Source organism: Microplitis demolitor, chromosome 2 (assembly GCF_026212275.2).
Source record: "Microplitis demolitor isolate Queensland-Clemson2020A chromosome 2, iyMicDemo2.1a, whole genome shotgun sequence".
Lineage (NCBI taxonomy): Eukaryota > Metazoa > Arthropoda > Insecta > Hymenoptera > Braconidae > Microplitis > Microplitis demolitor.
The window spans coordinates 22,108,158-22,133,887 of record NC_068546.1 but is presented as its reverse complement, the minus strand read 5'-3'; the positions used below and the strand labels follow the sequence as shown (position 1 = coordinate 22,133,887).

Genomic DNA, 25,730 nt, shown 5'->3' with positions numbered 1-25,730 from the left:
TAATGTTTATACAAATTTGTGAATAGAAATATTAATTTATATTTTTTTGCTCAACAAAAAAAAATTTTAATTAATTACAGAATAAACATAAGTACACTAAGTATTTAAATTTATATTCTCATCAGTAATCTGTAATTATTCAAATTTATAAAGTACTTATTAACTAGTTAATCAACTTTCAGTTCGTCGAGAAATTATATTACATTTTTTAGTATCTTAGAATAAAAAAAAAATTAATGTCAGTGGCTTATTTTGTAAAACTAACATTTATTAGTTTTTAAATGTCAACGTATACTTATTATTAGTGTCTATTTTCTGTTTAAGCAGACACGCTATGATGAAGTCCACTTTAACGACACGTTCATAATAACCAGGTTTTCTTTTAAGCCTATTTTCAGTTGACTTACGATCGCTACTGCAAGACACCAGAATTGTATGTGGTCTCACTATTTTTGATCCATTTTTAAAAACTCTGCCACCGGCTACTTCAATTAGGTCTAAAAATAAACAAAGTTATTTATTTTATCATAAATAATAACGAAAAAGTTGTTTTAAAGGCATTCTCAGTTAATACCCTCTACTTTTTAAAAATATTCAGTGACTTTCAATCAGTATTAAAATTTTATTAATTAATTAAACAAAAATTGAATCCTTACAGTTCAAAATCATTGAATATTTGTAAAATAAATAAATAAAATAAAAAGTGGGGGATGTCTGAGAATTTCCTTAAGATAAAAAAAAATTTCCATACATTTCAATTGATCAAAACTCATTTTTGTAATACCCGAAGTAATAACAAAAGTATATCCTTCAAAAATTTTTTTTTCTTTCGCTCTCTCTAAGCTCGTTTCCAAGCGAAATCCAAATCTTCGTTCTGTCATGGTATCTTTCAGCAAATAGTCATTTGGATCAACAAATTTTCTATTATAAACACTATCCTCTATCCATTGGACAGAAACAATTGGAATAGATCGACAAATTGCGCACAGGAATTCCACAGTTCTGCTAATTTTCTTGGCAACCAACACCGTAGCAACTTCTGGATTATCAACAATTTGTCCACCTAAATAAAAAATAAATTCAATCAGTATCTCATAAATCCATCACTTAATAAATAAATAAAATGTTTCCTTAATTATTCACCAATATTTTTGATAGATTGCTGATAACTTTCATTGACAATAATTTTTCCTACAAAAAGAATTTTATGACTGTATGAAGATCCAATTCTTATCGAACGCTTAATCGTGACTTTTTCTGATTGGTATACCCGATAACTTTCAACTTGAGGAACTAAATTATCGCTGAAAAAGGCTTCTCCATCATCATTAAAACCCAGCAACCCGAAATCGTAGACAAATTTCTTCACACACCGATACTCATAACTCTTATCATTAATTTTACGTTTTTTTCGATTATTTAAATTACGTTTTTTAGATTCCCCTTCTACAGTTTTTTGCGAGTCATTTAAATTATTATCATTAGAATTTGCATCTATAGGATTTTCTTCATTATCAAAATTAACCGGCTGATCATCACGAGTTTCATTTGAATCCAGAACATCACGACTTTCATTTGAATTCAAAACATCAAGACCAGAACAGTCGATGCCAGCAAGTCCTTCATCTTCATCTGTCTTATCATCAATATTACTAAACAATTTAATTAAAGAATCCATTACAGCATCAGCATCAGCATCTGAATCTTGATAAAATTCAATAGTATCACGAGTGTTTGAAACAAAACTGCTCTCAAAATATCCACTGTCTTGTGTCGCATCGAAACCATTCAAATTATCATCTCTAGATTTATTGTTTCTAGTATAATTAACAATCTCATTATCAGTCATCTTTTCCAAAGACACTTTCAGTTCTTTCTTCCTGCTCACGATATTTTTATTTTTTCTGGCATTGACCCAAGCCAATATTTCTTCATCAGTCATCTTTTTTACAACAACTTTCAATTCTTTGTTCAAAAGTAACTTGTCATTGTTATTATTTTTACAGAAGTTAGAATTGACAGCTGCTATCTGGTCATCAATCCTCATCTCCATTGAAGAAACTCTCAACTCTCGTTGTAAGCATAAACTTTTACTAGAATAAAATTCCATGTCACTGGAATTTGATGTGACATTTGAATCACAGTGATAACTACTTGAAGTATAAGTTTCTAATGAATAATAATCCTGGTACTCAGTATTAATTAATTGGTTATTAGTATTTACATCATTACTTATCTGTTTGTTTACTTCTTGAATGCATGGGAATGAAATTTGTGATGATGATATAACGATTGGTGGACAATCCAGTTGAGAGCAGTCATTGTAATTATTAATATGCGGAGTACTTTCATCTTTTATTTGTTTACAAACGTCAGATGAAGTCGGACACTCGTTATCTGGAGCAAAAAAATCAGAATTACCCAAATCCTCGCTTAAAATTTCATTCAGGTCGTGAAGTAAATTTTCTTCTGAGTAATTATTCAAGTTGTCGTTGTCATCAATTGTTGAATAACTGGCTACATCGAAACTGTTATTTATGTCTGTGTGAAAATAAATACAGCCGTATTCTGCATTTGAGCTATGATTATAATTTGGACCGCTCCTGTTTAGTTGAATTTTATCGATTTTTATAAGTAATCGAGGCGCTTTCGGAGCCATTGTTTGTTATTATTTTACTGGATTTATTGTTCAAGTAAATTTATTGGAAACTTTAACATTCTATTTGAGACTTAACAATAGAAGACATTTTGTATTTTTTTAAATTACTGATACAACGGAAATAATTAAATGGCGGGTAAAACAATTAATTGTCGGTAATTCAGGAATTTATTTTCTTTTTCTTTATGATAAAAATTTAAACTAATTTGGAGTGAATGTAATGCAAAGAATTGGGAGTGATTACGGATTTTATTTGAATCAGAATTCACTAGAGTTCTGGAGTTTTAAAAAAAATTACTTCGCATACGGAGTTAATTCTAAAACTTTTAAAATACGCGCTTTTTAAAAATTTTATTTTATTATTTATTTACTCTATTTATTAATAATTTTAAATTTGTCTCATGTTTGTTTTTCAGTGGAGAGATTTCGAAGTGATCTGGACTCAAAAATTCCCCTGATAGCACGAGTTGATCGTGAAAAAGTTGGTCATTCATTAGTTTCCGACCAACTTGACGACAAGTTGTCAACAACTTTAGATTTTGCAACTTTTGGCTACAAGTTACCGCCAACTTTCTCAGAAAGTTGGCGGCAGTATGGAGCCGCAACTGGAATGCAAGTTTCTGAGGAAATTGAAAGTAAACTTACCGTCAACTTATGATCACCAACTTTTGCAAGCAACTTTTGCCACCAACTTTCTCAGAAAGTGATCGTCAACTTTTTGGATTTACAACTTTTGCCACCAACTTTCTCAGAAAATGTCCATCAACTACTGGAGGTACCAACTGTTGGCGATCAACTTGGTTCCAGTTGCGGCTGCAAGTTTCTCGTCAGTTTCTCGCCAACTTGGCTATCAGGGTCAATTAATATAAAAATAAACTTCCTTTAGAAGTTAATTTCACTCTGAACCGGAGTTTCAATATCAAAACCAACTTTTCTTCAGAATAAATTTTACTCCAAGGGAATCAAATAAATCAACAGTCATCTGCTTCACATTTACTCATTTTTATTTGACATTACAATCAAATCAGATCTTAATTAATTTTACAGACTTTCATTTTCTTCCTACTAATTCTGTGTCCATTAAATCCCGCAGCTTTAATTGTAATATTAATTTTTCTATGACTTTTAAAAAATCGCGGGAAATTTTTTTTAAACCACTAGCGACACAGCGGCAATTAATTTAAATATAACTCATGTTGTTTTGATTATTCACGTGCTAAATTCACTAGCAATTAACAATTAAAAATACTAAAAAAAAATGAATGACAATTAATAAAAATAATAATTAAATAATTAAAATGTAATTTACTTAAAAATTTTTCAAGAATAAGTTCAAAAAAGTGATGTTTAAATTCAATCGTTTAAAATCGTCGCCATAACCTACTTTGATAACAAAAATAAATATTCCATTGTTAGTTAATTTAAAAAATTTATCATGTTATTTACACTAGAGAGGACAATTTTACGGATAAAACCACGTGTTTTTCGTTTTTATTCAGTGAATGCTAATAATGCCAGCAATGACATGTCAAATAATTCGTACGAGAATTATATTATAGATGAATCATGGGAACCTAAAGCAATTCGTAGTGATGATGCTAAAACTCTGCGAGTATCAATCCTCGGTCTACCCAATGTTGGAAAAAGTACATTAATTAATCAACTTGTTGGTCGACCAGTAAGTTTATTTAATTGAAACAATTAATTAATTTTGACATTTGAAATTAATTTTGACGTTTTAAATTTTTTTATAGATATGCGCGGCATCTTCAAAAATTCAAACAACGAGAAAAAATTCCGATGCAATCTATATGGAAAATAATACACAACTTATATTTGTTGATACTCCGGGGTTGGTAACGAATCGTGATATGAAGAAATATGACTTAGAAAAAACATTTAAAACAGATGTCGACAAAGCCGTAGCAAAGTCTGACATTGTCGGTGTCGTACAAGATGCTTCACATAAATTTAAAGCTGACGTTATTGATGAACGTATCATGGTGGTATTGAAAAATCTTCGAGTTGGAATTCCGACTCTATTAATACTCAATAAAGTTGATAAGGTCAAGAAAAAACGAAAATTATTAGAGTTAGTCGAGACACTGACCAGCGATCAGAACTGGCCGAATTTTTCTGACATTTTTATGGTATCAGCATTGAACTCTGATGGAGTAAATGATTTACGAGTAATTAAATAAATTTATTTCTATTAAATACATTTTTGCTGCATGTATCAAATGCCTACAATATTTTTCGTACATTATAATTTACTGCTCAATTGGCAATTGATTCCTTCCTCAGTATTATTTTGTTATTGATTATTTTTTTTTACAGACTTATTTACTGGACTCAGCAAAACCCCGGGATTGGGATTATGAGTCGACCGCTATTTCAAATGATTCACCTGAAATAATAATTGAACGTGCAGTTCGTGCTAAATTCATGGATGCTTTGCCCAAGGAATTACCATACGCTATATCAGTTCAATTGGAACACTATTCCGTTTTGGAAGACGACAGTATCAGCGCAGCTGTTGCTATAACATGTCCGTCAGATCGAATTTCAAAGTTAGTTATGGGTAAAAGAGGCGTTCGCGTACGTAATGTTGCTACTTCAGTTGAACAGGAATTATGTCAAACTTTCAGGACAACTGTCAGATTAAAAATAGCCATTAAATTTTCCCAGAGTAAAGAGGAATCGAAAGTTGCTAATTATAAGAGCAAAAAATGGATTTTTTAATTTTTTAAAATATGACACTCAAGTTAGCCGACGTCTAATAAATAATGGATTTTTTTAAAAACGATAAATTATAAAAAAAAATATTTTTAAAAAATGCACTTGAAGTTTTTTAAATTTTCTACATGTGCATTATTTTAGTTTATTTTTTTTGTAGGAAAAAAAAATCCGAAAATTATTAAATGTCTTCTAGCTTCAGGATCATTAAAAAAATTATTTAAACTGTATATAAAATTTACATATTTACACATTAAATATATTATAATTATTGAATAATTTTTATTAATAAAATTACGAAGTATAATTATGTCTTAATTATTTGAGAAATGTCATTATTATTAAAATAAGGAAAAGTAAGATCTGTATCTTGTAAATTTTTTTTTATCCACTCGTCTGCTTTAGCTTCAAGCTTCAGACTGAATGTGTTACTCCATACGCCACTTTGCCCATTTCTAACAAAACTTTCATCATCTATTATATGACAATCACGTAATTCTGAAGAATTTACCATCGGATTGTTACGGAAATTTTTTATATTAAGGTATTCTGATAATTTATACATTTCTTTATCGCTGTAAGACTTGCCAAGGAATTCCGCGACTCGATCCGCGGTTTTATAAAAGTCCTATAAATAAAAATAAGTATAACAATTTTATAAATTAAATATTTATCAGTAAATTTAAATATACCTGTTGCATTTCTTCGTAAAATATAAAGAATAAATTTGGATGGTCTCGTTGAGCCCAGGCTTCTTTCAAATGTTCCCAGTAAGGACTCCAGGGTGCTGTCAGGGCAAAATAAAATTTTTTGATCAATAAAAAGAGTTGTAAGTTTTGAGTAGTGAAAGATTTATAATTTACTTAGATTGTCTTGAAAATAATTCCAAAACTCTTCGAAATTTCCTTGATACCCTTGAGTTTTTATAGCTCGGTTCAAATGGTACCAAGAGACAGCAACATCCTTAGGGTTGCGGGCGACATAAATTATTTTACAACCGACGTCTAATATTCCGGGCAATAAACTCAGTGGAAAATGTGATTTTATAAATCGAGGCGATGGCAGTTCGCTCAAGACTTTATATCCAGGCAATGAAATTTTTTTACATAACTCTTGTTTTTCTAAATCACCCTCATTTAATTTTATAAATTCTTGCGTAACTTCCGGGTGATTAAACATACTAAATCTAAAAAAAAATATTTAAAAATTACAAGTTTTTTTTTTTTTTTTGTACAAATAAATTTTGTAATTAATTTATAAAAATTTACTCAAGAAATGGAAAACGCTCAGCCAATAATTTTTTGCGTGCGGTATCAAAGTCCAAATTATTACTCAATAACCAGACAAGTTCTTGAGTCCATGTGGTTCCTATTAAAATCAAACTAGTGTTAATGAATTGAAGAAAAAAAAATCTATTTGATAAAAAATACCTGATCTGGGATAAGTAATCACCCAAGTGTCATCCGGTCTAGCTTTGAAATTATAAAATCCTTCTCCTTGCTCAGTATAACGATGAGGAAAGAACCAATTTTTTTCACCAACTTGCACCCATCCAGTTCGTTCCCCTGTGAATTTTTCCAACATCTCTTTCGTTTTTTTTTCATTCAAAAATTTATACTTAGGTAAACTATTCATTGTAAGGAGTTTTATACTGCTTGAGAATAACAGTAGAACTAACTGATTTTTAAAAAAATGACAATCATTTCTTCAAAGAGAAAGTAAATGTTTGACCCACAAACTTTCTTTATTTACGAAGTATGCATATCATTGGTTCAGAATATTCTTGTCTCCTCCTGACCAGTAGCAAACATCTTATTAATGCTAATCTATTCGAAAATTTAAATTACTATGAAAAAAATCTGAATACCGGTTGATGCTGCGGGTCAGCCCTTGATTTGATTTAATATCATAAAATATTGCAAGTAATTATACAATTATACTTTTTTCATTATCCTAGTAAATTTTAATAAATATATCTGTACGAATACATGGAGTGATCGGGTACTAGTTCCCTGATCGGGTTTCGGGTCTTTTACCTTCTACACTAAAATATATGTTAATTATTAGTTTCATAAATTATTTATAGTTTTCTTCTTGTAATTGTCATGAAATTGATAAAATATAAAAGATCTTGTAAAAGAAAACATTTTTTATAACAAACGCAGATTTCAAATATTGTCATTTCTTAATCACAGGATGCTCTATCCAGTTATATAGAGATCAGTGTCCTCAAGTGGATCTTTAGTTCTAGCTGTCACTAGCACAGAAATTTCCCATCAATTTTTCTTTTCCTAAATTACCTACTGTAGCTATTCACTAGCATATGAGGAAATCGTGTAAGTTTCTATATATTGTATATAAAATATATATTTCACTTCATACAAACGATACAAATAAACAAGTACAATGTGACAGTTATGGAACTGTGAAAATATAAATAAAATTATTCAAATATTTAAATAAATAAATTTAAAAATCGTGAAAAATGACTTCAAAATCAGAAGTAATACTCAGGATTCTGTCTAGTTTTGACACTAGTAAACTAAAAGCAGACAGAACGGTAATTATAAATTATTATTACGAATATACACTTTAATTATTACAATAACAATAACAGATTATGAAGAAAGAAAATTACCCGGCTATAATTTTTTTTCTGATACTTGAGTAAAAAATTATTATAAATATTTGAATATTTTTTAAAATTTTGTAACTTGTAACAGAGGTTAGATAAAAAAAAAACAATTTTGACGTTTTTGATGAGTTTTTTAAGGATCAATAGATTTTTTTGTTAACATTCAAAGAAATTTAAAAAATCCATCCTGACATTCAAAAATTTTTATATTTTCGTTAACGAACCTCTTGTTGTAAGAGAAAAAATTTTTAAAAATGAACACAAAACAAATTATTAACAGTTTTTAAAATGTATTTTTCGTTGACATTCGTAGACAATACTTTGATTTTTTAATATTCAATGATCTGAATTGTCATCACTGTATTAAAATTTTATTAATTAATTAAAAAATAAAATTACTAAAGTTGACATCAATTGGGAATTACACGAACTTTAGAAAATAAATTTTAGTAAAATCACGTCAATTTGATAATTCGAATTTTTAAATTTTGTTGACTATTATTTATTTTTAAATTTTCGAATGACTCCTAATTGATGACAACTGTATTTTTTATTTTAAATTTTCATCTTCATTGAATATTTTTAAAAACTGAGGTACTATCTGAGAATATTAAAAAAAAAAAAAACAATTTTTTAAATGTCTGTCTTCAGTATCATTTAATCTACATATTAAATAATTTTGTAGTCAAACATCGAAAGTTTATTGAGTATCATTGATCGTCGAGAAGCAAGAGATGAACTCACGCAGAATTCGATTTCAAAAGACCACGATAAAAATATTGTCTTAACATGGCACAGTTTATTTATAAAATGTCATGAGTTAATTATATCGGTGAGTAAATTGCTAATTAACTTAGTAATTAACAATTAAACAGCATAAATAACAAACCTTTTTTTAAATATTTCAGTTAACGAAACGATCACCCAGCACAAACGCTGATAAAGTACAAACGTCATGCAGTCTCCTAATTTCTGATATTGTCCGCTATGCCAGTACCCCATCAGCAGTTTACTTACACACTTTTGATTTCGTAGCTTGTATTGTTCAAGTACTGGAAAATGAAAACTGTAAACACTTCCACGATACGTATTTGCAGTTGGCAGATCTGGTACTCACGAGCCGACTTTACAGAGTTTCGTTGTCTCTTGATGATTGGCGAAAGTTTTTTAAGATTTTTATTAAAATGTATGATTTACCACACATTAATAAGAGTAACATCTTGATAAGTTTGCAGCATACAGTTCAATTTGGATGTTTACAGTCTAACTTAGCTCACTATATTAAAAAAAAAATATTCACGTTTTTTCGTAAGTGAATATTTAATATATATCATAATTATAATTATCAAAAGCATGGCTAAAAAATTAAATTAATATTTTTAATTTCAGTCAAAGTATTAAGTGACGTTGAAAAAAATCCAGCTTTTCTTCAAAAGTATGCTTACAAATTATTTAATACAGTATTTGAAGAAATTGGAACTGAAAGTCGTAAAGCATTATGTAAATTCAGCGAAGAAATAACCAACCGTATGCTCAATAATCAATTAAGTGAAGAAAACTGTAAAGTTATTTTATTATTCATCACATTCCATCATCCCAACGGCGCGATATCAAGTGATTCCGCTGCTTACGCCTACAATTTACCCGAATGGAAAAGTATCATGATAAATATTTACAACTGCGTGATACAAAATATCAAGAACTGCATGATAATTCCCAGCTTCAGCGCATTGGCGAGTGAAATTTTTTATCAGGTGATGATGGATCATTCTTTTTATCAAGAAGAATCAAATCCCAGCGACAACGAATCCTTGAGACGTGTGAAGAGAAGACGTTTGTCAATCGTAAAAAAACCAATCGATCTATTTAATATTGAATCTATTAATAATGACATTGAAAACAAGTGGCACATCGTCGAAATAATTATTGCGATGGTCAGAAAGTATCCAGCCTCTATATCTAACCTCGACGATTTTATTTCGCTGATGGAAACAGTGAGCGAATTATTTTCAGAAGCATTAAAGAATGAAAAGATAATAAACAGTTTATGCGAGCTCTGTAAAATTTTATTGATGACAGAGAACTTGACATCCGATGACACGAAATTTATTGAAGCGACTAAAAAATACTGGGAAAAAATATGGCACACGTTGTTGAAAATACTGAGTTTAGGGCAAAACGAATCAGAAGGACACGAATTATTGCAGCTTATTATGGTTTATGTCGGAGTCATCAACGTTAATGAATTTCTGTGCCTCTATATCACTAATGAGATCCGCTGGACCCCGTCTTCCGTCTGTACTTTGGATATTTTTTCACAGAATGCCAAAATACCAGAGTACATTGGCGAGTTGCTGTCGCGAAATGGAGATCCTGTTAAAATGCGCGTACTGCAATGGATACTAAAATTTTCATCGACCAAAACAATGACAGCTGCTACAGTGACAGCTGTCAATAATGTCATCACTAATTTGATACTCAAAATGTGGTACAAAAAAAATTCTAAAATTTTTTTGAGTAAAAAGCGGCTACTCAACGACATGTTTTTGATTGACAGTCAGTCAAAATTTATAAATGACATTACGAAGTGTCATTTGTCAGCAGCATTCGAGATCGATTTATTTACTGTACAGTCTCCTGATTTAAATTTAAATTCTAGTAAGAAAATTATCAAGCCGCCGTTTTCTGAAGAAATTTTGAGTGTCGTTATCGAAAAATTGGAGGAGTTGATAGATTTTACTGATGAAACTTCAAAAAATGTCAACAATGTAATTTTAAATTTAGCTATTGTCGCTAAATTTACGTCAAATTTATTAGAACTGAATGAAAACAAAACAAATAAATTAATTGAAAGCTTATTAACTTCACTTAGACAATCTTTCAATGGAGTTTATAATTTTATACTCGCTGGAAATTTACTGGAACGTGAAAACCAAGATGACATACATTTAATAAAAGCCCTGATGACGCTCTACGAAACTCCGTACCACAAAATCGTGGGGAAACTGATTGTCGATGAATGTCTGTCAAATATTTTACTACAATTATTGCACATCCTCGTGGAAAATACTAACGAACCAGAAGGACTAGACAAACTTGGAATTAAATACTACGAAAATATTTTTGAATTACAAGACTACGTCATGAAATCACAGAAAGACCGCAAATCTTTCAATTTTAAAATTACCGTTGACATAAACGACACGACAACAATAGCAGCCCACAGAACTGCCACCTTATTTACCTGCATCGATTCAGACGAGAAAATTTCCGAAATTCAATCAAAGGTTTTGAAAAATCTACTGAAAGTTGAAATTTACGCGCCGACAGTCATCGGTAATTTATGGCAAAGTCTTGTATTTTTGAAGCGACTCATAGAATGCAGAAAAGGTTTTTACTCTGATGAATCACTCAATGATTTGACGACATTCGTAAATAAATTATTTCATAAATGGCAGCATGATGGGAATGCCGTGAAAAATATTCTAGAATTATTGCCGTTTATTTACGAGCACGCACTGGATGCTGATAAAAGCCAACAGAATATCACTGATGTGATTATTTTTACTCACAATGAGCTGAATCATATATTTGGGCCTTCAGTATGTCTGAGTTTCCTTGATTGTTTGAGCAAAATAATCAAATTTATTCCTCAAGACAATTTACTGCTGGTCGACTCACATCAGCAAACTTCATGTGCTGCTGAAATGGTTGACATTTATCTCAGAAGTTCTTTTTATGTTGTCCGGCTCGAAGCCATAAAAATAATTAATTTTATTTTTTCATCACCGGAAGTTGATTTATCTATAAAAAAAAAATTGTTTGCAAATGTCGCTGCTATTCAGCACGAAATATTTACGATAGATGCTGGTACTGTTGATGTAATGATTCAAGACGAATTTACCAATAGAACAACAACTGCATTGTATACATTTGGATGTATATTACATGGGAGTGCTTTACATCAAAACCAGGCGTTGAATTCCATCTTACGGCTCTATGGTGACGTGAAAATACCAATCGATTCAATAAATAAAATTCTTAAGATAGTAATCAAGAATGATCATGACCGCATCAAATTAATTGAGATGAATCTCTATTATTTGGTGACAAAGTGGCTCAAGGAAAAACATTCACTCAAATTTCCTTGGATGTTAACGCAATCGACGTCAGAAATTGATTTCTACAAACGTTATATGAGAATATTTATTCTTATTAAATTAGAAGAGCAAAATCTGACAGATATCGAAACTTCATGTCAAGCAATCGATTACTCATTTTCTCATGCCATTGAAAATAATTTTCCGTCATTAATTATGTGGTTACTCGCGCGCTCGATTTCAGACGATGATAATTTTGAGTATGCTAGAGAAATATTCAAAAAGTTGACTAATAATGAAAATGAATTTGAAAATATTAGAAAATTTTCAGAGTTGATTGAGGAAAAATGTTTCGATATTTTGATAGATTTGATGGAGAGACTTCATGACGAAAGAGATTTCAGCAAAATGTTTGACGGCATTGCAGTACGTTTTCCAAAATATAATTTGCCAAATTTTGATCATGATATTTTGGAAAAATGTTTTCAGAAAATTGAAAAATCATTTCCTTTATTTGGCAACAGTTTGGTTTATTATTTAGCTTCGAAAAAATCAAATATACTGCAAAAAATTTTATTGCGCCTCTCGAATAATATATTTGAGTTTAATATGATCGAATATAAACTAAAAGCGTTTCATCAGTACGCGTATTTTTGTAACTATTTGGTAAAAAAAATTTCAAATGCATTTTTCGGTGACGTCGCTATTTTTTTTTTAAGAGACGTCTGCTGCACATTAATGAATTTAATCAAAGAAGAAATAAATCCGCTGTCTGAAATAAGCGGGAAATTTTTGTATATATTTTTGAATAAAATTCTTCCATTGAGATCCACAGAAATTAGCAAACTATTGAATTTTATCGTCACTAATTTAACTTCCATCATTCAGCAGTCGGATAAAAAAAATGAAATGGGATTTAAAATATTGCGGTTTCTGACAATTGATTCAAATGAAATACTAAAGGAAGCAATTAATAAATTAGATGACTTTCCAAGTCATCCATCTTTCGATGAGTTACGACTTATCAATAATTCTTTCAACAATTCAACAGATAAAACTTCTAATCTGCGTAGTAAAATAGAAACATTTTTAGAGTCAAAGTATGAAAAAACGGCAACTCAAAGCTCCAAAGGTTTGCTGAATTTAAAAGAAGAACTCGCGCAAAATAAAACAGAGTTACTTGAAATGTACAAAGAATTAGAAAAACTACGAGGCTTCGCTGAAGACAGCAACTCCAGTATAATTCACCGGCTTATTTATAAGCTTATAAAGTTAACAGAAAATAAAAACGTAAATATATCACTAGACGTTGCCAAGTGTCTCGGGGAATTAGGGCCGACTGATTTGACGACAATGATTTTGCATCCAGAAGATGACAAAAAAAAGGAAAACGGTGATCCTGCTGAATTATTAACTTATCAAATAATTAACCGACTAGTAGAATTTATAGTCGACAGAAATATTAATTTACGTACGTCAAGTGCTGATGCTCTGTACGCAGTTTGTTCATCTCATTGGGGCCACAAAATACTGAAGAAAAATTATCTAAAAAATTTGAATAATTTATCAGAACCCTTGTTGCTGTCCTTCACCCAACCCTTTTTAGCAAACAGTAAAATCGACACTAGTCCAGTGAGGTTAAATATCGAAAACTCCAAAAAATATATCGACCCACAAAACAATATTTGGAAAAGCGACGAAATAAATTCATATACAAAATGGCTCACTAATATAACCTGCTGTATATTGAGTTGTTTCAAAAATTTTTACTCAACGATTTTGATACCCGTGTGCGAATTAAGCACCGAGTTTTGCGAAATTATCTTACCCCGGCTTATTTATCTCATCATCTACACGGACTATGACTTTGCCGATGACATCTACGAGTGCATAAATACTTTTTTCAAAGAATACTACGATTCTTATAATAATTTAGAGGAAACTACAGCAACTAATGACAATTACTCAGCTAAAAAAATAGATTCCTTCAGTCATCAGTCTGTCAGATGTATGTTGAATGTCGTCAACTTCATAAGGATTCAATCAGACAATAATTTTATTTTGAAACTCAATTACTTGCACATCGCAAAAGCTGCGCAGTATTGCTCTGCCTACTTTACATCAGTACTCTACGCAGAATTGTACTGTGAAACATTCAAAAGAGAAACTACTGAGTCAATTGACAATATTTCTACTATCGATTTCATCTGCGAGAAAAATAATACCGATGGTAAATCTTTGCAAAATATTCTGAGAAAAGCGTTCGTGGAAATCGGAGACCCAGACTCCATTCACGGTTGCGGGCTGTCTCATTTAAAAAATTCGTCATCTCGGACCCAACATTACATACATTTGCAACAGTGGGACAAAGTCATGATAACACAAGATGCTGAGTTAAGTATCGGGCATAAATTTTCCAGTGGTATGGCAAACGCACTCCGTCATTCAGGGTTCGATTACTTATTGAATCGATTTATCAGCGATAAAAATATTGATAATTTAACGGAGTTCCAATACGAAACCGCTTGGCGATTAGCTGACTGGAATTTCTCGTTACCCGAGCAAAATTTTATAACCGATGATGATTTATTGAAATCGTGTTCTAATGACGATGACAATTACTACAGTTATCATTACCAAGCACTAAAATGTCTGCATGCAAACGACAGTGTGACTATGAAAAATTATATCGATGTTGCGCGCATGAGTATCGTAAAATCACTTCGGAATTCAAGTTTAGAGTGCAGCCAAACAGTTTATCCAAAGTTAGTACGGCTTCAGATGCTACTGGAACTGGAAAAGTTATCAATGACAACTCCGGAAAATTTTAGGAAATTAATAAATAATTGGAGTGAAGAATATTTGCCAAATTTGAATGAGTTTACTTACGTCGAGCCGATTTTAGCCCAGAGAATTGCGATGTGTAAAATAAAATATTTATCAAGTGGCAATGAAGTAATGAAAGATGCGCTGATAAACACGTCCTTGGAGTTATCAAAATTAGCGGAAATTCAAGGGCGCCCGCATATCGCGGCTCGGTTACTGATAACTTTATCCAATGAAACAAATTTGTCTGACGAAATTAAAAATCAATTGCAGTATCGCGATGCGCTTCTAAGTTGGATTCAAAATGATCGAGATATCGCGCGATATATGATGCGCGATTTGTTAAATAAAAATACATTGAACCTAAGTTTGAATGCGCAAGCACTGAGAGTCTATGGAAACTGGATGGCTGAGACAAAGTCGGAAAATCCTCAGGCTGTAATCGATAATTATTACAAAGAATCGATTAAAGTAACGATGAGCATTAGAAATAAATCATCTGAGGACAATAATAATTTGAATAATTCGTACGCCGCATTGGCGCAGTTCGCAGATGCGCAGTATCAGCAAATAAATTCATTTATGAAGACCCCGCAGTTTGAAAGTTTGAAAGAGTGTGCGAAATATTCGAAGCGAACAGATAATTTGAGACCAAATTCTAAAGACACCGATGTAAATCGCGCGATTTCGACTTTGAAAAAACAAACCACGATAGATATCGCTGAGTATATAAATATACAGAATGAAAGGCAAATGTATTTAAAATTAACTACGAAGTATTATTTGAAAACACTAGAGACCGGGGAAAATCATAATTTTTTTATATTCCGTCTTATTTCCTTATGGTTAAAAAATAAAGACAATGATGAATTAAATGAAATCCTCGATAACTATTTGGACAACATTCCGTCATTTAAATTTATTCCACTTATACCGCAACTTGCGCCTCATTTAAACAATAAAATAAAAAGTAAATTCACTAAAAAAATTTATGATCTGCTAAAAAGATGCGCTAAAGAACATCCTCATCACACATTGCCGACATTGTTTGCATTAATGAACACACGGAAAGATTACGATTACTATAAACCAGCGAGTAAAGTCATACCGGAGCCAAATGACCGTGAGCTTGGGGCCCAGATGCTGATAGCAGAGCTGAGTAATGATGAAAAGTTGTCCCAGATAATATATGAGATGAAAAATTTAGCTCAGGCTTTAATAATGTTGGCTTATTTGCAATTCAGTGGACAGACGACTTCGAACGCGATACCGAGAGGTCAGAAAATTTTGAATGTCAAAAATTATAAGCACAGTATTGTGCCAACGATTGCACTGGATGTGAGTCCAGGTGGGACTTACGATGACATTGTCAGTGTTTACAAGTATGAGGACAGTTTTAAAGGCGTTGGTGGAGTGAATGCTCCAAAACAAATTGATTGCATTGGCACTGATGGTGTGAAGAGAAAGCAATTAGTCAAAGGTAAAGACGATTTAAGACAAGATGCTGTGATGCAACAAGTTTTCACGGTGATGAATATGCTTTTGAAGACGAGCAAAGAAGCTAAGCGCCGTAAATTGAATGTGCGCACATACAAAATAATTCCTTTGTCACAAAGATCTGGGGTTTTGGAATGGTGCGATAATACGCAGCCTATTATGGCTATTCTTAGTGGCACACAGAATCCTAAAATTGTTGGAATGCATGAAAAGTATCATCCTAATGACTGGAAAATAATGGAATGCAGAAATAAAATGAAGTGTGCTGGTCCTAGTGGAAATAATGTCAAGTTACAAACTTATCTGGAATGTTGCAAACATCTTAAACCAGCTTTTCAATACTTTTTCATGGAAAAATTTCCGTCACCGGAAACATGGTTTGAGAGACGGCTGGCTTATGTACGAAGTGTTGCTACAACTTCGATGGTTGGATATATTCTGGGTCTTGGAGACAGACATTTCAGTAATATTTTGATTGATACCAAGACTGCTGAAGTTGTACACATTGATTTTGGTAATTATTATTGTTCTTACACTGAGAGAAAAAAACAACTTGTGTATTTTCACCATAAGAAATTATGTTATTAAAAATTATCAGTTTAGTATATTTTTGGCGCGAAAATTGAAGATTTCATTCAAAATCGTTTTCTTAAACGGACCCAAGTAGCATAGAGACAACTTTAAGATGTCTTTTAAAATAAGACAAATTTTTATTTGTCCCAAAGCCTAATACTTTTATATAAATAAGACATACAGGTGTTGGTTTTAGGAGTCATAGGAAATTTGTCTTCTTTTTACGTCTTAAAAATGTCATTTCAATTAAAGAATCATCTAGATGATGACTTAGTTGACAATTATTTGTAACTTACTGCTGTCGTCGCTCGTGTCAAGTTTTTCAACCAGATATTTTTTCGGTGACATAAATTTTTGATCACTGTCAAAATTTTAGTACCTAAACGATGTCAAAAAACAGTTTCAAAACTTCTTGATGTCACAAAGCCGTGTCTTACTTGGTAAGAAATCTGATTTAGTTTAAAATATCCTGATCTGCTCCTAAAAACAAAAGTTATTTTTTTTCTCAGAGAATACGCATATTTTTAATTTATAATTATGCTAGTTATTAATATAAAAATTCATTTAATTTTAGGAATAGCATTCGAACAAGGTAAAGTTTTACCTGTACCAGAAACTGTACCCTTTAGATTGACACGTGATATGGAAGCAGCAATGGGAGTTTCAGGTGTCGAAGGAGTCATGCGTAAAAGTAGCGAGGAAACAATGTCAGTATTACGTAATCGAAAAGACATAATAATAACACTTTTGCAAGTTCTTCTTTACGATCCTCTGTTTTCCTGGGAAATAACACCTGCTAAAGCATGGGAGTTACAAAGCGATAGTCCTGGACATATCAGTGAAGATCATCATTTTGGTAAATTATATTTAGTTTTCTTATATATTTTTATTAATTATAATTATTATTTTATATGTTTTTTATTTAAAGGTGATGGCAAGCTCAATAAAATGGCAGAAAGAGCGTTATTGAGAATAGAACAGAAACTTTTGGGAACAGAAGAAGGACTGGCTACTAGTATATCAGGCCAAGTTGAGAGACTTATTCAAGAAGCTCGTGATCCTGTTAATCTTTCCCGTCTCTTTTGTGGTTGGCAGGCATTTTTATAATTTTATTTTTCTTATGTTGAAACTTATCAATTACATATGTAATCAAAATGAAGCTTTACTCATTTAAATTATCATCAATTAACTTCGCTATATTTATTTATTTACTTATTAGTGAAAACTAATTAGTACTCTTATATGTGATGATTTATATTATTATGGTGGGCAACTACGATTTTTCTTGTGTTTTAGACATTTTTTTACTCTACTAAGAAATAAATGTTGAGCATTTATATCATTGTTTTATGAAGATTACACTTTTGTTTACTTTGATATCTTTAAAATTAAGAAATATAAATATTTGGATTTTTTTTCTTTATGTAAGAGATTTATACGAGTCTTAAAACAAAGTGTAACGTCTAAAGAGTCGCAGAAATTTCTGATGTTGAAACAATTCTATAATTATATTTTTTGTAAGTTTATAAACCGTAATTTTAATTGTTATAGATATTTTTAAATTTATTTTCTAAGCAAAAATAATCAAAATATAAATGTAATTACTTGTTATACTAAATAAAATTTAATAATTTTTTAGTAGATTAGTTTTCATATTAAATTTTAAGTTTAAGATTAAAAAAATTTTTTTTAATTTATACTCAGAATTTTTAAATTAAATATTTTAATGCATATAAAAATATCAGCTGATGTTAGTAAAGTAAATTTCTTTATTGATCTCAGATTGATCATTCGTGCCAAGACAATCTTTACATCCCAAGTAATAACTTGGCTTTGTGACATCAATAAGATAGAAGTTTTGAGGCTGTTTTTTGTCTTGTCAATAAGGCTCCAAAATTTTGACAAATCAATCGGAAATTTCCGTCATAAAAAAATATCTGCTTAAGAAACTTGATCAAGTGACAAAAAATAAATTACAAATAATTGTCAACTATCATCTGAACAAGTTGTCACTTGCGATGATATTTTTACGACGGAATAAAGAAGACAATTTTCCTATGACTCCTAAAATCAACATTTGTATCTCTTATATTTATTTTATTTATTCAAGAAAACTTGGCTCTGAGACAAAATAAAATTTGTCGTCTTTATAAAAGACATCTTTATGACATCTTAAAGTTGTCCTACCGAAGTAGCACACGTGGCTTTATGACATCTATAAAATAGCAGTTTTGAGGCCGTTCTCTTCTATCGACAAATACCAAAATTTCAAAAATCATCAGAAATTTTTGTCATCAAAATGTCTACTAAAAAAACTTGACACAAGTGACAACAAAAGTAAATTACAAATAATTGTCAAGTGTTTTCTGGGCGACTTGTCACTTAAATGACTTTTTTAAGACGGAAAAACAGAATTTCCTATGACTTAGGACCAGCATCTGCATGTCTTATTTCATCAAATACTTGGCTTTGAGACAAAATAAAGTTTTGTCTTTTTAATAAGCATCTTTATAACATCTTAAAGTTGTCTCTCCGTTACTTAGGACATCCAACTCTTGTTCAATTCAAAATTTAAATAAATTAGCATTGCTATGAATTATCAAGAATCATGAAAACAAAATAGATAAACAATATTAAAACATACTATAAAATTGAGTGTACCATCATAGAACGTGCAGATATAAAATATCAATCTGTAGTCAGTTGCCAGTATCCAACATTCAACATATACACACCCACACTGACCAGATCCACATTGAAAAACAAGTCGTGTCTTACTTTCCTTCTTTACATTTCTCTCCTCCATTCTTGTCTATCGTTTTATAGCCTCTACCTCTTCTCAACTTGAACTATGTAGCCTCTATTTCTATATAATCCTCAATTTTTACCACTTTGTAAATCAGTAGAGTTCGAGCTCCGAGCTCTGCTTGGCTCTCCGCAATTCTCTGTTCTGCTCTTTAACTTTTAATTTCACAATAAACTTAATCATCAGTCATACAACTCCGTCTTTGTTCTTTTCTGCAAATTTTTCTATTAAAATTAATAAAATAATTTACAAAAAAAAAAAAAAAAAAAAAAGTAACCATTTAAAATCAGTGCGCAAAATTTTATTTAAAATTGACTTTTTAAAAAACTGGTTTGTGTTTGAAAAAAATTTAGCAGATTTAAATTAAATTTAAATTAAATTATACTTTTTTTTTAATTAGGCAATACAAAAAAGGGGGTAATAAAGACGAGATAAAGATGGCGAGATATAGTTGGAGAAACAATGAAAATAATTATTATTAATTGAAGTGAGGGCAATCTGAGTGACCCAAGTGCTGTGTCCACTTAAACGAATTAATTAGTTTATTTCACGTTATTTTTTTAAAAATAATTATCATCGTACAAATATACTTACTCATATATATACATATATATGTATATAGATAATAAATTTTTTATTTACTCAAAATTTAAATTTTAAAATTCGTTTTCTGATATAAATAAAGTACACATTTTACAAAGCACACGAGTACATATATGTGGTAATTTTAAAATATATATACATATGTATATGTAAAGTATGATTATATATGTTATTATAGTGACTAGTTTGTGGTTAAATTACTTAGGTGTGTGTACATGATAAAAAAAAAAGTTGACTAAAATAGCCGTAATTAAAAATATGACCTTCGTGCTTAGTAGGATAATTAATTGATTAATTAATAAATAATATGAGTATATATATAAATATTTATATAAATTTGATAGACAAATGGATTTTTAAATAATAATGCAAAGTTCTGACATAATTAACAATGAAGGTAAATATTTTTATGTTTTTATTTTAGAGTTTAATTTTAATGTAAATTAAATAATTTTTTTTAAAATTTAAAATTTTAAAATTATTTTTAAACGTCTACAAAATTTTATGTAAGTCTTATCGGTTACTTAGTGGTGCTAATAGACTTTCTGTGTTAAGTATTTTTACTTTATTTTATTTTGCTTATCCAATGACTCTGAGGAGTAAAATGAAGAAAAAAAGTTTTAGTCGTAACAGCTGAAACAGACATCGAAAGAGATAAGGCTTATCATTAATGCTTTGAAAAACGACATTCCCTGGATTTATTTAGTTAATTTATATCTAACTCCGTTTGACAAAAATACTCTGTCGAATCATTGTTTTTTTTTTTTTTTAGTGTAAATGTAATGACAAGGAATTTTTAAAATTTTTGAATAAGCAAATAAGATGTAAGTAAAAGTAAAAGTAAAAATTTAAAAATGCGTATTTAGAAAATTCAAAAATCAGTACGCGCACTTTTTTAAATGTCATTATTTTAGTTAATTTATTTGTTTATTAAAAATTTATTAACTGTTTCATATCCGCTACAGTCATACTCATTATTATTTTTGTTTTTTTATCCCTATTTTTAAAAAAAATTATTTATATTCATTATTAATTAGGAGTCAAACAAAATTTATTAATTAAATTTTACTTTACAAAATTTGAAAATTTTACTGAAGTTTATTTTCCAAATTTCTTTCAAGTCCAATTAATAACAACTGAGTAATTTTTTTTTTCAAATTTGTACCTCAGAAAAATTTCAACTAAATTTTCCAATTTTTTTTTTTAAATTATAAATTTTTAATATAAAAAAGCAACTTACAGTCACTGCATGACTGCCGGAATATTACTACCAATTAAAAATTTTTTAATTTTAACTATTTGTTAAAATCTTTACTAATTAACTCTCATGCATTTCGTAAATTTTATCATTAAAATCTTGTCATTAATTCCCAAACTTATTAACTTTAAACTGTACAATCACAGGACTTAAAAAAATCTACACAGTCAACTTTCAATATTTAATTATTTAAAATATTTATTCATTTTCAAAGAAAGTTTAATAATATGAGTATATATAAATAGAATAGTGAGTTAAGAGGAGAGACTAAAATAAATGAAAACGTTAATGGGTTTTCCAGATGCATTTACTGAGTTTGTTTATTGGTATCTATGGAGGAGTTGCATTTACAAGTGCACGAACTGAAGAAGATCAGGCATCATCACCTGCAGCAAACACTGAGATAAGACTCGGTATTCCACCGCCAGAGAGATGTTTTTATCAAGATGCCTCTGAGTGCCCTAAGATTGAAAATGCTGATGATTGTCCTTGTAAAAGAATACCGATACTGTCGGCTAGTAATAATGAGGAATATGCTGTCTTTTGTTGCAATTTAAATGCTAAGACTTTTGAAACTGGACTTGCTTGTGCTAGTAAATATTTAAATATTATTATTAATTAATTGATATCATGTAAAATAAATATAATAATGATAATTATCTTTGTAGATTTCCCGGCTAATGTATCATATATTCATATAAGAAACGCAACCTTAGAGGCTTTTAATGTAAGTGAGGTCAAATGGAGAAGACTCAAATCACTGGCGATCACTGACGGTAAAATAAATCGTATCAAAGGTCAATTTCTTATGATGACACCGACCCACTGTTTAAATCTTTCAAATAATGCTCTTACTGAGATTGAAAATAATTCTTTTACAAGATTAGCTCAATTAACGAGTTTAGATTTATCTTATAATAATATGACGCATCTGCCTGCATTAAATATTATGAATGGCCGAGAATTTTGGCTTGACATTTCCGGTAATTAAATATAATTAAATTATTTTAATTCAATTAAGTATTGAGTTTTTTTTTTCTTTTTAATTTATAATGCTTTGTTTTGTTTTATTTTTTTATTAAGGAACTAACACACTTTGGTGTCATGATGTCTCGCAGTATATCAACAAGACAGGAGATAAACAGATTATATTTAATCGTGAAAATGAGACTGTTTGCTCTGCTAGCAAAACTTGGATATGGTTCAATGCTACTGAGCAAGTTCCACTTGAACAAGTCAGATCATTGAGTTTGGTAAATTTTATTTTTAATTTAACGTTTTACGTTGGGTAAAAAAATATTAAGTTATGATATTGAGTGTTCGGGTATTAATAATTAAATTATTTGGGTCATTAGCTTCAAACGGAGTGTCCAAAAGGGGAAACTTGGCAGTGCCAATGTAGTTTTAACCGACTCAATATTGTACAAGGAGAAAAACCAGTGATGGCTGTTAAAGTTGATTGTAGTGGTAATCAATTGACTAAATTACCTGAACGTCTTCCGCCGAGCACAATTGCTCTTAATGTGTCTTTTAATAATGTAAGTTATTAATTTATAAATTAGTTCATTTTTTAAAAAATTTTTTTATGATACCAGCATCGAAACTTGAAGTTCTAGTGTCTCTACAGTCAGTCGAAAGAAGCGAATTTCGGTTCAATGCCGAATTAATATCAACAATAACTTTTCTGACTGACTGTTGATACTGAAACTTTAAGTTTCAATGCAGGTAATCATAAAAAATCTAGTGTGTAACTCAGAATGAAAATAAATTTTAGACTGCAGGTGATAGCCAACTTCACTCTGGTCTGAAATCGTTTTTATCTCTTGTCACACAATATACTATTTTATTTTGTAAATATTGCAGATAACGACACTTGATGAAATCAGTACAAATCCATGGTACCAAGATCTTCAAAACTTTTGGGCTGATTACAATAATATAACGTCCATTAATAAAATTGAAGGATCAAAATTTTCAGATAACTTTGAAATTTTAAGTCTACGTTATAATAAAATTAAATCAGTGAGTATAAAAAAATTAATTGGTTACTAAGTTTTCAGTTACTATAATATCAATTACATATTTATTTAATTCATTTAAAGGTGCCGACATACATTTTAGTCCCTAATGTGTATAATAAAAATCATTTGAGCCACCGATACGTCAAACTCGGTGGCAATAAATTACTTTGCAATTGTAATACGGCAAAATATTTAAAAGCTTGGTTACAAACGAATATACTTGATCCTGACGAAGTTCTTTGTGAAAATGTTAAGGAAAAAGTAGTTGATTTAGAACCGTCCAAGATGTGTGTTCACCCTGGTGACTGGACAGACTATATATATTATTTAATAGCATTTGAAACGTTGATGCTGATAAGTCTTATTGCTAAAGTATCCTATGACTATTGGGTTTTTAAAACAGCAGGATATTTACCTTGGCCGGCAAATAAAATGCCAAAATTACCTTGCGATTGGCTGTGCGAGGCATAGATTAATTATATATATATAGATTTATTTATACATAAAGTTATATAATATTTTTTAAATAATTTACTAACAATTGTTATATTAATAGTATATTGTGTGACGAGGGATGAAAACGATTTCAGACCAGGGTGAAGTTGGACATCACCCGCAGTCAAAAATTGGGTTTTATTCTGTGTTGCACACAATTTTTTTTATGATTACCTGCATTGGAATTTAAAGTTTCCCACAAAATTTTAACTTTTAGAGTTGAAGGTGGAAGTGTATGCGATTTTTCCCCAGATCTGTACCTAAGAGTTCAAATTTTTGCCACTGATTGTGGCGTATGCGCTTGTACACGTGGGTTGGAATGTCCTACTTCACTTCCTTGGTGTGTAATATACTAATATTTTTTACCAAGAGTCAAAACAAGTGTGTTTCTGCACGTTGACTGGAAGTATTCGTAATTGATGCGTTTGCTAGACACTGAAACTTTGAGTTTTGATGCTGGTATCATGAAAAAAAATTTTATAATTATTAACCATATTGATAATCAAATAAGTGATATTTTAAAAATAAATATATGTATAACTTTTAGCAGGATATTTTTATACACTGATATTAATCGTTAATTACTAATTGTATACCTTTTGTTATTAATTATTTTTACATAAAAAACAAATCAATTAATTGATCAGACTGATACTCTTGTTAAATTTTTTTTAAATCAACATGATAAATAATAATATTTAGTTTTTATTTTATAAATAACTAATTTAAGTTTTTTATTACTATGAAATTGTCATGTTTGATTTATTTGTTATTATTTAATAGTAGTAATAAAATTATTATTAAAAAATATATTTTTAAGCTTGAGTAAAAACTAAATACTCTAGTCGTGCGATATTAATATTTTACTTGAATTTATTTTTAGATTTGATATAAATTACAAGTAATATTCATTTTTATAAGAAAACGAATTACATTTCTGTAATGATATTGATGACAAATAAAACAATTTCTCATACATATACATACGTATATTTAAACTTTCGTATATTATCTATACTTATTCTATGTTTATTCAAATTATTAGATCATTTTATTTGCATTTGTTATTCTAATAAATTTATTTAGTCTTATCTCTATTTGCAAATCTTTCTTCATACTAATCAGTAAACTTACAAATCTATTTATTGAACTCTTTTTTTTCTGCTTGTATTCTATTAAAAGATTTTATATTTTAATTACGATAAATATATAAACTTTATTATTAGACACATATTTTTTAATTTATAATAATTTGAAATCAAATCGAAACCAACGGAGCCCTGGTTTGAAAAAAATCATTCAAAACAATTAGAAATGATTCAAAATTCAATTTGAATACATACATTCATCATTGAGTAAATTTTCTTTGATCAGATTAAGCTCCTCCTTTCTCTGTGGTGTAAAAACAATTTTCCATCATAACTGTAGCGAAAGTTTAAATTCCTGCGTTGACTAGAAAGAAGAAAGTTAATTTTTTCTTTTATCAGAAAACGAGTGAATGTATGATTAGATACAGATCCC

At 29.8% G+C, this 25,730-nt stretch overlaps 5 protein-coding genes across 6 annotated transcripts; 3 read left to right on the top strand and 2 right to left on the bottom strand.

Moving 5' to 3' along the window:
- Positions 1 to 122: 122 nt before the first annotated feature.
- LOC103580001 (homeobox-like protein HDP1) lies at positions 123 to 2,753 on the bottom strand. Its single transcript, XM_008561591.1, has 3 exons — positions 1,144 to 2,753; positions 752 to 1,063; positions 123 to 497 (listed from the first exon to the last, which is right to left on the bottom strand). Exons 1-3 carry the CDS (start codon positions 2,657 to 2,659, stop codon positions 271 to 273), a joined length of 2,055 nt encoding a protein of 684 aa, XP_008559813.1. The 5' UTR covers positions 2,660 to 2,753; the 3' UTR covers positions 123 to 270.
- Positions 2,754 to 3,863: 1,110 nt separating this feature from the next.
- On the top strand, positions 3,864 to 5,594 carry LOC103579702 (GTPase Era, mitochondrial). The gene is made up of 3 exons (XM_008561193.3): positions 3,864 to 4,337; positions 4,414 to 4,848; positions 4,997 to 5,594. Exons 1-3 carry the CDS (start codon positions 4,095 to 4,097, stop codon positions 5,399 to 5,401), a joined length of 1,083 nt encoding a protein of 360 aa, XP_008559415.1. The 5' UTR covers positions 3,864 to 4,094; the 3' UTR covers positions 5,402 to 5,594.
- A 59-nt stretch (positions 5,595 to 5,653) lies between these two features.
- On the bottom strand, positions 5,654 to 7,139 carry LOC103579700 (sulfotransferase 1E1). The gene is made up of 5 exons (XM_008561191.3): positions 6,826 to 7,139; positions 6,664 to 6,763; positions 6,259 to 6,581; positions 6,088 to 6,182; positions 5,654 to 6,023 (listed from the first exon to the last, which is right to left on the bottom strand). Exons 1-5 carry the CDS (start codon positions 7,028 to 7,030, stop codon positions 5,703 to 5,705), a joined length of 1,044 nt encoding a protein of 347 aa, XP_008559413.1. The 5' UTR covers positions 7,031 to 7,139; the 3' UTR covers positions 5,654 to 5,702.
- A 726-nt stretch (positions 7,140 to 7,865) lies between these two features.
- LOC103579701 (serine-protein kinase ATM) lies at positions 7,866 to 18,664 on the top strand. The gene is made up of 6 exons (XM_008561192.3): positions 7,866 to 7,955; positions 8,716 to 8,862; positions 8,939 to 9,338; positions 9,420 to 16,967; positions 17,601 to 17,882; positions 17,955 to 18,664. Exons 1-6 carry the CDS (start codon positions 7,881 to 7,883, stop codon positions 18,131 to 18,133), a joined length of 8,631 nt encoding a protein of 2,876 aa, XP_008559414.1. The 5' UTR covers positions 7,866 to 7,880; the 3' UTR covers positions 18,134 to 18,664.
- Positions 18,665 to 20,077: 1,413 nt separating this feature from the next.
- Positions 20,078 to 24,899, top strand: LOC103579699 (protein halfway). 2 transcript variants are annotated; one of them, XM_008561190.3, is made up of 8 exons: positions 20,078 to 20,162; positions 20,233 to 20,832; positions 21,995 to 22,286; positions 22,362 to 22,676; positions 22,777 to 22,946; positions 23,049 to 23,231; positions 23,557 to 23,715; positions 23,796 to 24,899. In XM_008561190.3, the coding sequence occupies exons 2-8, from the start codon at positions 20,827 to 20,829 to the stop codon at positions 24,183 to 24,185; spliced, it is 1,515 nt and encodes a 504-aa protein (XP_008559412.1). In that variant the 5' UTR covers positions 20,078 to 20,162; positions 20,233 to 20,826; the 3' UTR covers positions 24,186 to 24,899. The 2 variants fall into 2 exon arrangements, with proteins under 2 accessions (XP_008559412.1, XP_014296474.1); XM_014440988.2 differs by lacking the exons at positions 20,078 to 20,162; positions 20,233 to 20,832 and adding an exon at positions 21,196 to 21,259.
- The last annotated feature ends 831 nt before the right edge of the window (positions 24,900 to 25,730 follow it).

Coding starts and splice junctions, on each gene's coding strand:
- LOC103579699 (XM_008561190.3), top strand. Junction 22,947..23,048: donor AAGTCAGATCATTGAGTTTG/GTAAATTTTATT, acceptor TTGGGTCATTAG/CTTCAAACGGAGTGTCCAAA. Junction 23,716..23,795: donor GTTATAATAAAATTAAATCA/GTGAGTATAAAA, acceptor ATTCATTTAAAG/GTGCCGACATACATTTTAGT.
- LOC103579702 (XM_008561193.3), top strand. CDS start 4,095: ATGTTATTTACACTAGAGAGGACAATTTTACGGATAAAACCACGTGTT. Junction 4,338..4,413: donor ATCAACTTGTTGGTCGACCA/GTAAGTTTATTT, acceptor ATTTTTTTATAG/ATATGCGCGGCATCTTCAAA. Junction 4,849..4,996: donor ATGGAGTAAATGATTTACGA/GTAATTAAATAA, acceptor TTTTTTTTACAG/ACTTATTTACTGGACTCAGC.
- LOC103579700 (XM_008561191.3), bottom strand. CDS start 7,030: ATGAATAGTTTACCTAAGTATAAATTTTTGAATGAAAAAAAAACGAAA. Junction 6,764..6,825: donor GATTACTTATCCCAGATCAG/GTATTTTTTATC, acceptor TGATTTTAATAG/GAACCACATGGACTCAAGAA. Junction 6,582..6,663: donor GAGCGTTTTCCATTTCTTGA/GTAAATTTTTAT, acceptor ATTTTTTTTTAG/ATTTAGTATGTTTAATCACC.
- LOC103580001 (XM_008561591.1), bottom strand. CDS start 2,659: ATGGCTCCGAAAGCGCCTCGATTACTTATAAAAATCGATAAAATTCAA. Junction 1,064..1,143: donor GCAATCTATCAAAAATATTG/GTGAATAATTAA, acceptor TTTTTTATTTAG/GTGGACAAATTGTTGATAAT. Junction 498..751: donor GAGTTTTGATCAATTGAAAT/GTATGGAAATTT, acceptor GTTTATTTTTAG/ACCTAATTGAAGTAGCCGGT.
- LOC103579701 (XM_008561192.3), top strand. CDS start 7,881: ATGACTTCAAAATCAGAAGTAATACTCAGGATTCTGTCTAGTTTTGAC. Junction 7,956..8,715: donor AACTAAAAGCAGACAGAACG/GTAATTATAAAT, acceptor ATAATTTTGTAG/TCAAACATCGAAAGTTTATT. Junction 17,883..17,954: donor CAGTGAAGATCATCATTTTG/GTAAATTATATT, acceptor TTTTATTTAAAG/GTGATGGCAAGCTCAATAAA.